We start from the raw sequence: 15,786 nt of genomic DNA on the forward strand, positions 1-15,786 counted from the left end.
ATGTTTTTTAAAAATCATATGCATTTCTTTTACATTGTTTTTTCATTTGATGTTTAATAATTTGCTTTATGTTCAAAAAGTTTGTTTATATATTACCAAAATCTATACTACAACTCCATTGAAAATTATTAAATTTTAATTCCCAACTTTTTCTTATTCGCCCATTTAAGTAAAACAGCCTCACAACAAATAGAATGCACATAATAAGGATTCAGTTAGCGTATAACCAGCATCTATTTCATACAAATATTCTATTAAAAAAAAACTCACAGAACAGCAAACATACTGCCAATTCAATCAGCTAAAAATTTTGTTGTTGGGAACAGTTTCTGATAAACATGAATTGCACGCTGCCGAAAAATAGCCTGACCAACCCCCATGTTGAGGCTTGTCATTAAAGTGTACAAAGAAATTACAGTGCAAACGACACGCACATCTATATGTACAGATGGGAATTCGAGTGTAATAATTTTATAGGCTATCAAGAACACTGAACAGAGGAAATAAAGGAAAGCTTGTGTCATGCCCGTGATGGTGGCCCTCAGCTGTGAGAGAAGCTTTGGAGAGGAGAAGGAACTTCTATTGTCCTTCATACCCTCCATGTGTCTCCAGAGGTAGAGAACAGTCGCATGACTGGATGCTGACATCACACAAAGACTTACTAAGAAATAAGCCAGTCTTAACCCAAAATCTGCCATCAGTATTTTGATCAGAAAATTCATGCTTGTATCCCCTTCATTCTGCATACCTCCCATTTGTCTCTCTTTGATAATATAGGCAATATTTGTTATGAATCCAAATAAAAATAAGACCCTGTCCATGATCAGAGCTGAGTAGATGAAGACTCTGTTGTTCTTTTTTAACCAGATGAAGGCAGGAGTCTGAGCAGGAACTATCTGGCAGTAATAGAAGACGTTCAGCCAGACGCAGGAGGTTATACTGATGTCCACAATGTACATCATAACATCCTCTGAAATGTCTGTAAACATTTCACTCAGTGAAACCTGTATAAGTCCGCATAGTGCAAGCCCGAAGGTGAAGACATGAAGAGCCAGGTTGCTTCCAATGAGAGATCCCAGCAAAATGGTCAGAGGCGGTTTCAGCCGCTCTGAGCCTCGTTGGATGATCAAACAGAGGACCCCAAAAAGGTTCAGAAGCACGGTGATTGAGGAGAGAGGAATGTTCACTGCCCCGAACACAAAGTCACTCATTGCAACAGAGAAAATGTCAGATTCATTAAGCAACATTATGCTTTGACAGTCTTTCTAAATAGTCACAACATCATCAGATGCTCTTTATATGCTCTCTAAATGTGAGAAGGCCCCTCCCCTTTTTTTGCTAAACCAGAAAAAAACCTCCCTGGAAAGATTGATGGGATGTTGGGTAGTGATCTCTGACTGCAACAAAACACATGGACACAGCCACAGCGTAATGAGTTGTATGTTTGTGTTTATTTGTGTTTACTATTTATTTGTGTGCACTATGTAGCAAAATAAATAGTAATGAATATGAGAATGAACAAAAGTGTAAATCGTGCTCAAGAATAAAACTCGACGTTTCACTCACATGATATAATAATAATAATGATGCATAAGATGGCATGGCTCTATGATATAATAATTCTCTTTAAGAAGTCATAGTTGTTTGATAAAATAATTACCATTAAGAAGACATGGCTCTATGGGAAGCTCCACAAAGCCAATGAGAGACTGAAATGAAGCTATATTAGTGTAAAAATGTAAGTCAACAAACACCACAATGCCTGCTTATGAATATAACTGAGTTGTTAGAACATAATACTGCCTTTACCTGCTAAAAACCCACGTCTTATTCAGGTACCATGATGAAATTTACATACCATAACCTAGCATACTGCATATTATATTAGTCTCACTGTGTTATGTAAAGTCTGGGTAATGTACCATATCAGTTTCCTTACTTATTTACGTAATCATTTTTATTGTTGTATGAAAGTCCTATGACAGATATCTCATAAACATACAAGAAAAACAGAACTTATTACAAGCCTCGGGGATTATACAGCTGTGTGTTTGTGGCGTAGGGTGTAAAGGGGATTATTTTCTAGTGGTGATGCCTCCCATGGTAATAGAAAGAACATTTAAAGCATTGAAATATTTGACCTGGTGGGGACATTTGTCTCAATGGGAAGAAAACTACAAATAACTACAAATGAAATAGCTTTCATTAAAAAAAAACTACAAATGAAATAGCTTTCATTTTGCTCACTAGAGCAAAATTACTTTCTGCTTGGTTACTAAGGTTGAGGTTAAGGAGTTTGGTTCAGCTAAAGAATAGTATTATTTACACATTTTGATCCACATCATTAAAAGTATTATTTACACATAGCGTTAATTAATACACACATACTCCCCAGATTGTCAGACAAGATTAGGTTTATGCTTCTCACATCTTTACTGGAGTTACAGTCATGACCAGGCAGGCATTGATCTCTCTGGCTCCTGCAGATCACTCTTTGGGGTTCAGCCTTTTAGCACAAAGTCAAAGGTTCTCAGAGCTCCAGACCTGAGGCTTGAGTGTCTGAGAATCTGCTGACCTCATGCATTTTCATAAAAATGTTGAAAACGTTCAGATCACAAAAGCTAGCACTAGAAAATGAAGAAATATCATTCCTCCCTTAGCTTTTGAACAAGCGATTTTTTAAAGGTCATAGGATGCTTCCACTTTAAACTCTGAAAAACAGAAATGATGAATCTGTATTTGGCAACAATTTCCTAGTTTCTGGATACAGAACAGATTCTGATTTTCATTGATTCTAGGAGCAGGATCACAAGAGCCACCTTCATTAAGAGGCATACAGTAGCACCGCAACGTGTGCACATACATACCATACTTATGAAAATGATGAGAAATGTACCGTAGCCATTTCCATCGGCATTTACATTGGAAATTGGTCATATTGGTCTGACATAAAGCAACTAAGATATTCTGCAAGATGCAAAAATGAACATACACTTGTGTATCTTTGGAAGAAACACCCACAGGTATATGTAGAGCGTTGTACTGAGGTCTAAAGATGGAGAAAAGTTTTAATTAAAAAAACATTTATATTTTTTAATTAATTTATTTATTTAATTTTTTTTAATTTTTACATTTTTTAAATTAATATTTCATTTTGAATCCAATAATTAACAAGGTGGGATTTTCATTATGAAGAGTCTGAATTCACATGTTCATGTTGTTCTTTCTTGTGTGCGTCATATAAACTATTGGAGCCTATTAATTTAGCTTCACTACAAACATGTATCAAATCTAGACATCACAGCCATCAAATCCAAGAAAATTCATGGACCTGCCTGTGAGAAACTGTGCTTTCTCAACCATACCAACTTCTGTTGGTATGATGTATATGGAAGGGTTATAGCATGTTTTCTCCACGCCCACCTTGGCTATACCTGGACCGCTGTCTGTTCTGAAAAAGGCAAAAGAGCGGGAAAATCCATGAAGACACACGTGGATTCAACATTACTGTTCCTTTATTTAAATATGTCTGACTAGAACGCCAGAATTGAATGACCATCCACAAAGGAGGAAAAAATACTGATAAAAGTATCTAATATTACAAGGTAGTAAGCTGTTGAACGAAATGATATAACCAAACATGCGAGACGGTGGATAACCAGCAGCACGAGGGTGGCTGCCTTGTTTCTGACACTCCCTCCCTCTCCTTCTCCCTCTCATACACAAACACAGCGAATGGAGGCATTGATTTCATATATTCCGATATAAGAAAATATATCTAACCGAACTGCGTATTTCTCTGGAAATTAAGTTATTAGAATAAATTAGACATCGTGGTTCTGTTTGTTATGCAACTCTCTTGCATTGCTATCAGATGCATTTTTCAAAGAATTAGCACCATTTCTGCATTTCTGGTCCTTGAGTGAATGTTAATATAATGACCTTTTTAAGTCCTGCTACATCTACTGATAACATAATCTACAGTAATATACCGTTGGAAAAGCTTACCAGTTCTTCCTCAAACAATTCTTCATCTCTCACATAAGGAACTTGCCAGAAACATAGCTGCACATGCATATGCAAACAGACACGGGTGCACACACACACACACACACACACACACACACACACACACACACACACACACACACACACACACACACACACACCTTATTGAACACATTCACACAAAACATAGCTGCACATGCAAATTAACATGGATGCACACACACGCACATGCACACACACACACACACACACACACACACACACACACACACACACACCTTATTGAACACATTCACACATTTACAAAACATAGGAGGTGTATCATTCTACAATTATAAATATGTTACATTTATGGCTTATTCCATTTGAGATAGTGAAACATTTGTGATGAGTCCACAGTGCAACAATGAATTAGCTAATAACAGCCCTTAAATTGTGTGTAATTTCCTATTTATGTTCACTATTTCACAGTCCTAAGGAGTGGATAGAAATGTTTTTAGATAAAAACAAAACAACAACAGCAAATCACGTCTAAATATCCAGGCTTCAGACATTGAACAGAAACACAACTGCAGTTTCACCCAGGCACCATGAACCCAAATGTCCAACGGCCCTGATCAGAACTCCTTCTATCTCTGTGTCTTTTCCTCCAGCCTCTGTCTAGTAATGGTCCTTTTCAGCCAGTTCATTTTCACATTCAAAGGCCTTTAAGTGGTCAGCTGTTGTCCAGCATGCTTCGTGCTGCGTTGCCCCGCTCACTGTGCTCCGGGGGAGCCACGAGCCCAGGTCTGAGTTCCGTCTGCTGGGTGGAGGGTGGAGTGGGAGGCGGCTCAGAAATAGTCCCTCCTCCTCGAGTCATCGCTGATGAATGACGGATTCCACTGCGCCGGGTAGATGCAGGAGTGTCGTGAACCAGGGAGGCCGGAAAATGGATACAGCCCGTTCCTCTCCAGATCGGCGTTCCGTAGAGCTGGCTACAAAATGCCGGAGTTCCACATTAGTCAGGTGACAATAACAACGCACTGTACTGTACACACAGAGTAGTAGATGAATCAGAGTGATCGGTGGTTTGAGTACACACAGAGTAGTAGATGAATCAGAGTGATCAGTGGTTTGAGTACACAGAGTAGTAGATGAATCATAGTGATCAGTGGTTTGAGTACACAGAGTAGTAGATGAATCATAGTGATCAGTGGTTTGAGTACACACAGTAGTAGATGAATCATAGTGATCGGTGGTTTGAGTACACACAGAGTAGTAGATGAATCAGTGATCAGTGGTTTGAGTGCACACAGAGTAGTAGATGAATCAGAGATCACTGGTTTGAGTACACAGAGTAGTAGACAAATCATAGTGATCAGTGGTTTGAGTACACACAGAGTAGTAGATAAATCATAGTGAACAGTGGTTTGAGTATACAGAGTAGTAGACAAATCATAGTGATCAGTGGTTTGAGTACACACAGAGTAGTAGATGAATCATAGTGATCAGTGGTTTGAGTACACAGAGTAGTAGATGAATCAGAGTGATCAGTGGTTTGAGTACACAAAGAATAGTAGATTAATCATAGTGATCAGTGGTTTGAGTACACACAGAGTAGTAGATGAATCATAGTGATCAGTGGTTTGAGTACACAGAGTAGTAGATGAATCATAGTGATCAGTGGCTTGAGTACACAGAGTAGTAGATGAATCATAGTGATCAGTGGTTTGAGTACACACACAGTAGTAGATTAATCAGAGTGATCAGTGGTTTGAGTACACAAAGAGTAGTAGATGAATCATAGTGATAAGTGGTTTGAGTACACACAGAGTAGTAGATGAATCATAGTGATAAGTGGTTTGAGTACACACAGAGTAGTAGATGAATCAGAGTGATCAGTGGTTTGAGTACACACAGTAGTAGATGAATCATAGTGATCAGTGGTTTGAGTACACAGAGTAGTAGATGAATCATAGTGATCAGTGGTTTGAGTACACACAGAGTAGTAGATAAATCATAGTGATCAGTGGTTTGAGTACACACAGTAGTAGATGAATCATAGTGATCAGTGGTTTGAGTACACAGAGTAGTAGATGAATCAGAGTGATCAGTGGTTTGAGTACACAAAGAGTAGTAGATTAATCATAGTGATCAGTGGTTTGAGTACACACAGAGTAGTAGATGAATCATAGTGATCAGTGGTTTGAGTACACACAGTAGTACATTAATCATAGTGATCAGTGGTTTGAGTACACACAGTAGTAGATGAATCATAGTGATCAGTGGTTTGAGTACACAGAGTAGTAGATGAATCAGAGAGATCAGTGGTTTGAGTACACAAAGAGTAGTAGATTAATCATAGTGATCAGTGGTTTGAGTACACACAGAGTAGTAGATGAATCATGGTGATCAGTGGTTTGAGTACACAGAGTAGTAGATGAATCATAGTGATCACAGTACACAGTACACACAGTACACAGTAGTAGTGGTTTGAGTACACACACAGTAGTAGATTAATCAGAGTGATCAGTGGTTTGAGTACACAAAGAGTAGTAGATGAATCATAGTGATCAGTGGTTTGAGTACACACAGAGTAGTAGATGAATCATAGTGATAAGTGGTTTGAGTACACACAGAGTAGTAGATGAATCAGAGTGATCAGTGGTTTGAGTACACACAGTAGTAGATTAATCATAGTGATCAGTGGTTTGAGTACACAGAGTAGTAGATGAATCAGAGTGATCAGTGGTTTGAGTACACACAGAGTAGTAGATGAATCATAGTGATCAGTGGTTTGAGTACACAGAGTAGTAGATGAATCAGACTGATCAGTGGTTTGAGTACACACAGAGTAGTAGATGAATCATAGTGATAAGTGGTTTGAGTACACACAGAGTAGTAGATGAATCAGTGATCAGTGGTTTGAGTACACACAGTAGTAGATTAATCATAGTGATCAGTGGTTTGAGTACACAGAGTAGTAGATGAATCATAGTGATCAGTGGTTTGAGTACACAGAGTAGTAGATGAATCAGACTGATCAGTGGTTTGAGTACACACAGAGTAGTAGATGAATCATAGTGATCAGTGGTTTGAGTACACAGAGTAGTAGATGAATCATAGTGATCAGTGGTTTGAGTACACAAAGTAGTAGATGAATCATAGTGATCAGTGGTTTGAGTACACACACAGTAGTAGATGAATCAGAGTAATCAGTGGTTTGAGTACACAAAGAGTAGTAGATGAATCATAGTGATTAGTGGTTTGAGTACACACAGAGTAGTAGATGAATCATAGTGATAAGTGGTTTGAGTACACACAGAGTAGTAGATGAATCATAGTGATCAGTGGTTTGAGTACACAGAGTAGTAGATGAATCATAGTGATCAGTGGTTTGAGTACACAGAGTAGTAGATGAATCAGAGTGATCAGTGGTTTGAGTACACACAGAGTAGTAGATGAATCATAGTGATCAGTGGTTTGAGTACACAGAGTAGTAGGTGAATCATAGTGATCAGTGGTTTGAGTGCACACAGAGTAGTAGATGAATCAGAGTGATCAGTGGTTTGAGTACACACAAAGTAGTAGATGAATCATAGTGATCAGTGGTTTGAGTACACACAGAGTAGTAGATGAATCAGAGTGATAAGTGGTTTGAGTACACACAGAGTAGTAGATGAAACAGAGTGATAAGTGGTTTGAGTACACAAAGAGTAGTAGGTGAATCATAGTGATCAGTGGTTTGAGTGCACACAGAGTAGTAGATGAATCAGAGTGGTCAGTGGTTTGAGTACACACAGAGTAGTAGATGAATCATAGTGATCAGTGGTTTGAGTACACACAGAGTAGTAGATGTCCGTCATCTGCAGTAGGTTTTTGGTACTGCCGTTTTCCTGCATTTCGATCGTCTCTCGGCCCCATTCCATAGACACGCGGCTGCTTTTGGGAAAATCCGAATACGGAGACATCTGAAGGTCTCCACTTTTGAAAATGATTTTGTTGATGTCATTCTTGTCTTTCCTGTGGAAAAGTTATAAAAATAGAAAAATGCACAGAATACAACATAGAAAAATATTTGCAACATTTATACAATATTATATAATATTTTCTAAACATTTGAACAAATATTTGTAATAGTTTTATCCCCAGTTATTGTGCAACCTTACGTCTTTAACTCAAGTAAACGTCAAGTAAAATACTTGAATATACTAAATTTGCTAATTGTTTCTTAGTAATGTAACATGTAACTACCTGCAACATGTGACTATCAGAGCTATGATAACGATGAGCAGGAGGCCTCCAGCAGCAGGTGACACCACCTTGGCAATCAGCCCATAAACTGATATGAAAAATAGCAAGTTAGCACAAAAACAACTGCTGAATGATGTAAACACCCTAAACATTTACAGTTACACTGCTCAAGGGATGTCTGTAACAAATACTGTTCCCAAAGTATATCTAAGTAGTGGATACTAATTCATATGAAAAGTGTAATGTCAATATGTGGTAGTAAAATCTAAAAAGCCCCTCACAATTATTGCAGTTAAAACCTCCAAATCCGAACGTGCATCTGAAAGGCAGAAAACAAACACAAACATTTGGTTTAAAAAGACGTTCTGCAGTTTGATGCTGAAGTCAAACGCACAGGAAAGCATTAAGTAGTTCACAAACACTTACTCAACACAGGTTCCATTAACAAGCTGGAAGCCATCACCACAGTCTGCAAAATGGGAGCATCAGGTAAAGGACCAATCGACACATTTACACAACACTGACCAGCTTAAATATGTAGTTTCCTGACCACTGCTCTTTCAAGCCTGATTTCCTGAGCGGCTGTGCGGTTCCTACCTCTGCAGGTGGTGTCCTCAGGGTTCTTTTTGAAGTAGCCTTCATGACACTGGCAGTATGGGGTCCCATAGGTGTCATTGCACATGGAGTACTGGGTGTCGCATCTGTTCTTCTGGGCCAAGCATAAACTCTCCGCTGCAAAAACCGAGGGATTTCAAAGTGAGACAATAACTACCCAAGCTAATTTTAATATAAGAAAACTTGCTTGTTCTTTGACTTTGTGCAGTCATTTCCAATGAATAATTTAATGTAGTTCTATATGAGCTGTTGGGCCCTTCACTGATTGTCACACAGTGCTGTTGAACCAATCGAGAAGCACAGACGCCATCTGGCCATTTGCCTTGTAACTTCTTGCTATGTGCCAGCAAGACAAAACCGAGAGTACATGAGAGACGTGCAAGGTGATGAAAAGAGCGGAAAGAGGACTGGAGAGAGACTAATGAGGCAGAGGAGAGTTGGGCCATACCGTGGTAAGAGAACTGGCCACTTAGAGTGATTGAGCAGAAGGAGTGTGGCTTCCCACAGTTCCTCAGAGACATCAGGATGATGCTGGAGACCTCGTGGATGGTCACGTTGGCCGTCATGGAGAACATATTCATGGCAGAGATATGCAAGCCCTCTGTGTCTCTGCTCGCACAAAAACAACAAAGTAATGACAGTGAATTTAATGATGTGACCACAGGATGAGATGGTGAGAACCTGACTGAACCAAATGTTGAGTGTGAACTGGCAAGAAGTGTGTGTGTCAAATAGCATGACCACATCCACACACACGTGCCAACTCTCCGCTTGCCACACTTTTTTATGATATGGTTGAAAATGTGGTTTTGATGACATAAAAATAAACGCACCGCAGTGTAGAACGTCTGTAACCACGCAGGATAGACAGAGAGGCGTTTAGCTGGAGAAATAAATGTAATTATGATTAGGGGATGAATAAAGCATTAATTTCAATATATTGTTTTGTTTTGCAGTTCATTTTTTTAATCTTTATTTATTCACACTTAGTCTCTCTTAAATATAGCACATACAGATATCATAGTATTGGAGCACAGTGTGGATCTAATGTACAGAATCCAAAAATGTACTCCATATAAAAAACACATTTCCTTGGCATATAAGTACTACATGGGGTTCATACCAGGTGCAGGATCTCCCTGTGAAGTACATGCAGACCAGTGCCTCTCACATGCAAAGAGCTGTTTACGCTGAACGTCCCTAAGAATGTCTTCGCTGTGAAGCAAAGTTACAAACACAACGACGAAGTTAGCCTTCATTGTCAAGTTAGCCTTCACTGTGAAGTTAGCTTGCTTTGCAAGTAGTTTGAACAAGCCAATATGTTACATGGGCCCCTAATGACAGTAAAACAGTTCACAGCATTAAATAACAAACTTGCGGCCAGGAGCGGAGGACTGAGCCCCTACCTTGCGTGCAAGTGCGTCCGTCCTCCATGTCGTGTCCCAGGGCGCACTCGCAGTGAAAGGACCCGCGGGTGTTCACACACACAGAGTCCTGTGGGCATGGGCTGTTCTCACACTCATCCACGTCTGCGGGATCAACACAAGCACACTGCCATCATCCGCAGACCCATGGACGACACAACTACAACCTCCCGTACTCATCCCTGCATGGCGGCGGTAGCAGTTATGGCGTGGCCACATGGTGTGTGGCTGAACTTCTCACCTTCAGTGCAGGTCTCTCCTTTCCAGGCAGGAAGGCACTTGCAGCTGTGGCCATGGTCCGAGGTCAGCTCACACCTACCTCCATTTGCACAGGACTGAGGCCTGCACACATGGCCTTGAGAGAAAGAGACACTGTGGGTTATTAATCACCCTCACATGGCTCACTCAGTCAGAGTGTGTTACTCTGAGATCAACACTTGCATGAAATTAATGTATAAGAAAAAATGGCTATTTTTGTACAATTACAAATTAATATAGGTATATGCAAGTGGCTTATTATACACGCTATTGAAATATATTCATCATAGTCTGAAAATGACTGAAAACACACCAGGAGTCATGGTTGACTTCAGAGACATCTGTGTGGTTGCGGTTTCTTTCTCTGTAGAGCCTTTGACCGTGTGCTTTCCTGTGGTCACTGCTGCCGTAGTCCTGGGGGTTACACTCTGGGTGTAGATGGCAGTAGTATGTTTGGTGGTTGTTTCCGGGGTAGCGGTGCTGGTCTTCCGGTGTGGTGCATTCACAACAGTAGATATATCTCCAGGTTGGTGTGAGCTGGGAGGTTGGGGGGGTGTGGGTGGTGTGGAGGTGGGGGCATACTGTTCCGTGGTGGGTGTGGTGAGCACCTGAGTGGTGTCCATGAAGACAAGGGTGGTGTGAGCCATGTGCATCGAGGCAGTGGTGCTGGGTTGAACATTCTGTGTTGTAACTGGAGCTGCGGTGCTAGTGCTTGCTAGCATGGTGCTAGCGACAGGGACGGTGCTAGCCATGCCGGCATCTTCCTCAGTAGTTTGTGGCCTCTGAGTCACTGGGCCTGCAGCTGTGGTGAGCCCATCTGTGGGTTCTGATGGATGATCTGTTTGAGGGAGGAATGGTTGCTGGCCAGAGAGGAACCTGGAGAAGGACTCATGCACAGTGGTGTCCACATTAGAGGGCGTGAGAGCTGCAGTGGTCAGGCCTGGAATAGTGGTATCTTCCAAATGAGTCTGTGGTCCTTCAACATCCCTAGCTGGGCTGGTGCTCAGGGGCCCTGTGAAGGTCTCAGTAGCCACAGTGTCACTGTCGTGATGGGATGTACTAGCATGACTATTCTCTGGGGTCACCGATGGAGGAATGGAGGGTGAAGATGTACTCCCATCTGTGTAGGAAGCCCCACTGGTAGAAGAGTCGGCCGTGGTGTTCATCTCAGCGCTCAACTCTGTGAGAGGTGGGCTGGAGTTGGAGATGGTGCTATCCGCCGTCCCCGTGAAGCTTTGCCCTGTGACATTGGGCTGTCCAGTCTGGTATTGCGTACCCTGGAAGACATGGGGTATCTCAGACTTAGAAACTGTTCCTTGGGTGGCATTTGTGGGGAGATGACTGCTAGATGGTGCCTTGGAATTGTCAACCTCAGTAGACGAGACACCAACTGGGTAGCCTCCACCATGCGTAACCCCCGTACTCCCTCTTTCCAAGGTAACGGTATGAGGAGCCGTCTTGGAGGAGCCGGTGTCCTCTGTGTACGGAAAGGTGCTGTTGGATGTTATGGACAGCAGGGTGCGCTCTCCAGTACGTGTGACAGCGGTGGAGATGTGGGTGATGTCAGCGTGCGAGACGGTATCAGCCACGTCCGTATCTGTGTTTCCTGGTTTGGTCAGTTCTGTCACAGCGAGGTCTCTTGCGGTCCTGGCCTCAGTGGGAGGCTGCCACTCTTCTGATGAAGCCAGATAGGCATTGGTGATGTTACCGGGCACAGCTTGTCCTTCCCAGTGAGTGGCTGTGATAGTGGGGAGTTTTGAGCTTGACCTCAGGGGATCCATGGACATGTCAGGACTGCTGTGTGATGTCCAGCTCTCTGTGTCCCCATGCAAAGAGTTCTGATCAGTGGCTGTACAAAAACACAAACAGTAAAGTATCAAGTACAAATCACTGAATGAAAAAAATAATTATTCTAAGATATATAGACACATTCATTTGATGATACGTTGATAATAACTGTAAACAGGACATTGTAATTGTCACGTATGGCCTCACGCCCCTCCCTTAGCGGTCACTCCGGGTTCCCTCGTGTCTGTGTTCCTTGCCTGTTCATCCCGCCCTGCTCGTTTGTCTCCGTGATTCCCTGTTAATTACCACGCCCCTGTGTCATTGTCTTCACCTGTTCCTTGTTTCAGTCTTGTGTATATTAGCCCCTGAGTCTCCCTTGTCCGTCGTCGGTTATTTTCGTTCTCTCTTGGTTTTTCGTGGTATGTTCTAGTTTGGTTACTCTTCGCCCGTTGTTCTCGTTTTCTGTGTCTCCCAGCCTTGTCAGTGTTTTCCTGTTGCCATTATGCCCGTGTATGCGTGTTATTCTGACTGCCCTCCCGTGATGAACCCGGACTGGTTTTCTGACAACGATGATGGAATGTCCTTTAATAAATCTCGCTCTTCTCAGCATTTGTGTCCGTCCCCTCGCTCCGCAGTGCGAGCTGCGTTACAGTAATGCTTGTCAACCAACAGAACCACACGAACATTCCATGTCGTTATTTATTGCTCAAATTTGAGTGACATGGTATTGTTTCCTGCATTTTGTATGACACACCACTAGGGTGTGCAGATCTCAGAAGAGATCTGAGCGCATGCAATGGTTTTGGGTGGAGAGTCATTGCCAGCCAAAGCCCAAGCTAACAAAAGCTTGAGCCCTAAAAATGGAGATGACCTGACCCATTGGGAATAGCTGCTTCCTTCCTTACGCTGACCTAGCAAAGTCCACGTTAAAACAATGTCAAACTCTACGTGGAGTTCACACCCTGGCAACAGTGTCCTCAACAATCACAAAGGCCCGACCGAGACACCACGGTTTTCACTATAGGCACTTTGTGAGTAGAAAAAAATTACTGTTTCAGCATTATGAAAAAATAAATAAATCTATTGATAATTACAGTTACATAACCTTTATTTTTTCATAAACAAATACTGTTGTGTTGTGTTACTTGCCTAAAAGATCAACAAATACAAGGCCTGTACAGTGTACCAACACATCATACACTGAACACCAACAGTGTAGTAACCCACTCAGTCTGTAACACTGAGGTTTTTAGGCACCAAGGTACAGGCAGCAGCTCCTAAAAAGAAGTGCAAATGACGCCTTGTAAACGGCAGCGAAGCACTTGTGAACAGATGGAAGGACAGACAGCAAAAAATAGCCAATACAGCACAGTCTTATATACTGTACAAACAACAAATGTAGCCAGCTGACCCACTGCAAACTGCATAAGACTGCAACACGAGCACCGGGCTGGCTGATTTAATAAGGTCAAAGAGAAGCCACGAGGCTAATGATCCCTCCCTCAGCTCTCTGTTTTACACACACACACACACACACACACACACACACATATATTTATATATGAATGCATGAATATATACATGAATGATGTGTCATGTATATATGTATGTATGTATGTGTGTGTGTGTGTGTGTGTGTGTGTGTGTGTATATATATATATATATATAAAGTATGCAGGGACGCAACATCACAGGGATCGATGTGTGTTAGTCAGGAAACAGACAGGCCTAAGTGTGAAGTCATAAATACAGAAATAAAAACATTCACCAGTAATTTCCAAAATGACACCTAGCTGATCCCATGCTGTTGGGACAGTGGTACTGAGAGGCAGACTAAATGTCCTCCAGCCACACACACACACATATATATATATATATATATATATATATAATGTCAGTACCACTATCCCAACAGCATGGGATCAGCTAGGTGTCATTTTGGAAATTACTGGTGAATGTTTTTATTTCTGCATTTATTTTATGACTTCACACGTAGGCCTGTCAGTTTCCTGACTAACACACATCGATCCCTGTGATGTTGCGTCCCTGCGTCCTTACAGTGCGGAGCCTGGAAGTGGAATAGAGCTTCAGCAGAACAGCTGTAGTTTTAAAAGCCTAACTGAACTAAAATGAAACATTTATATATGTTTACTGGTGCAAGGAAGATTATGAAGCAGCAGCATTTGAATATGCATTAGCTGAGGGGCGTTGTGGCTATATTATAAGATTTTATGCGTCATCGTGTGGAAGTAGAATATTGTTCAAGTAATTTCTGCAGTTAGTATATTCAGACCTTCAAATCAAACCTCGAAGAGTACTTTATTAAATACACACATGATAATTAAATACATCATATACCTCTCAATACAATTCTGAATAAGAACATAATGTCTGGATTTATGATGGTTGCAGGGGAAGAATTGTTTTAACTTCCAGTTGTCCTAATGTTTGTAGAACGCATATAGCAAGGGTAATAATGCCTAAACAGCCACAGTATTATGGTAGTAACACTAATAAAAGTGGTTTATTACCATGAAGTGATTTTTATATAGCATACAGGGTTATTAAGTAATCATCGGTGCTTTTAAAATATTTGTCACAACAAATCTCCTGAGAAACCCATTTGCCTGGGAAATTCACTGTAAACTAGGCCTACTGTAGACTCCTCAATTCACTATGAGAGTTAATCTTGACTGTGATGCAGGTCTCCAACTGCACCAAGGAGTGAACATGGAGCGACCCTTACCAGTTTGGGCTTCACCTTCCGAATGGCCAGGGTGGATGTCCGAGACTTTTGCTGTGGATGACTGATCCAACCTCACATCCCCCTTGGTCAACACTACTGTGGAAGTTGTCAGCTTTCTTGGCAAATACGTTGTTTCTTCTGAATCGGACGTGCCAAGTGATAAATAAGTCCTGGTCATGAACGAGTCGTCCGCCTCGATACTCGGCGCGAAAGTTCCAGCAACTTTTGATTTCAGGAGATACAAAACCACCAGCAAAACGACACGAGTGCGTCTCAAAGCCCACGTTTCCATGATAAAAATCCACCGAAATATCGTGGACTTCGCTGTAAATTCAACGGCAAAGCAGCCCGGGCCACCATCGGAAATGTGTGTCCTTTAACAGATTGCCATTTGTAAATGCCCGAGCAGCTAGTTAAACTTTATTTTGAGAATGAGTGGGGTTTTATTCCGGTGATCGCTATGAGAAGCAACAACACAAGTTGGTATCACGTCCGAATGGACGAACTCCTCCCCTCGGCACAGCGATAGCGGTTCCCAACCCACTCCCCTCAGTCGCCGGATTTTTCCATCTGAAGTTTACTCGGTAATAACGGCAGAAAGAATGGAGTTTCTCTCTCCCAGCAGTTACTGGTATGGCTGTTGTCGAAACTTAATGGCTCAACTACCATATTAAGTGAATGTGCATATCAAATAAAGTGACTGCCTACACGTTT

At 41.6% G+C, this 15,786-nt stretch overlaps 2 protein-coding genes across 3 annotated transcripts; both read right to left on the minus strand.

Annotated features, from left to right (window-relative positions):
• Positions 1-293: 293 nt before the first annotated feature.
• On the minus strand, positions 294-1,246 carry tas2r201.1 (taste receptor, type 2, member 201, tandem duplicate 1). Its single transcript, XM_077001260.1, has one exon. It carries the CDS (start codon positions 1,209-1,211, stop codon positions 294-296), a length of 918 nt encoding a protein of 305 aa, XP_076857375.1. The 5' UTR covers positions 1,212-1,246.
• A 2,251-nt stretch (positions 1,247-3,497) lies between these two features.
• On the minus strand, positions 3,498-15,627 carry heg1 (heart development protein with EGF-like domains 1). 2 transcript variants are annotated; one of them, XR_013130417.1, is made up of 14 exons: positions 15,073-15,627; positions 10,852-12,387; positions 10,522-10,635; positions 10,263-10,385; positions 9,980-10,071; positions 9,690-9,739; positions 9,305-9,465; positions 8,839-8,973; positions 8,668-8,710; positions 8,523-8,560; positions 8,242-8,329; positions 7,833-8,010; positions 4,287-4,982; positions 3,498-4,169 (listed from the first exon to the last, which is right to left on the minus strand). XR_013130417.1 is itself a non-coding variant. In XM_077002405.1 (13 exons), exons 1-13 carry the CDS (start codon positions 15,362-15,364, stop codon positions 4,839-4,841), a joined length of 2,994 nt encoding a protein of 997 aa, XP_076858520.1. In that variant the 5' UTR covers positions 15,365-15,627; the 3' UTR covers positions 3,498-4,838. The 2 variants fall into 2 exon arrangements, 1 of the variants encoding a protein (XP_076858520.1); XM_077002405.1 differs by having other exon boundaries at positions 3,498-4,982.
• Between the last annotated feature and the right edge of the window lie 159 nt (positions 15,628-15,786).

Source organism: Brachyhypopomus gauderio, chromosome 4 (genome assembly GCF_052324685.1).
Source record: "Brachyhypopomus gauderio isolate BG-103 chromosome 4, BGAUD_0.2, whole genome shotgun sequence".
Classification (NCBI taxonomy): Eukaryota; Metazoa; Chordata; class Actinopteri; order Gymnotiformes; family Hypopomidae; genus Brachyhypopomus; species Brachyhypopomus gauderio.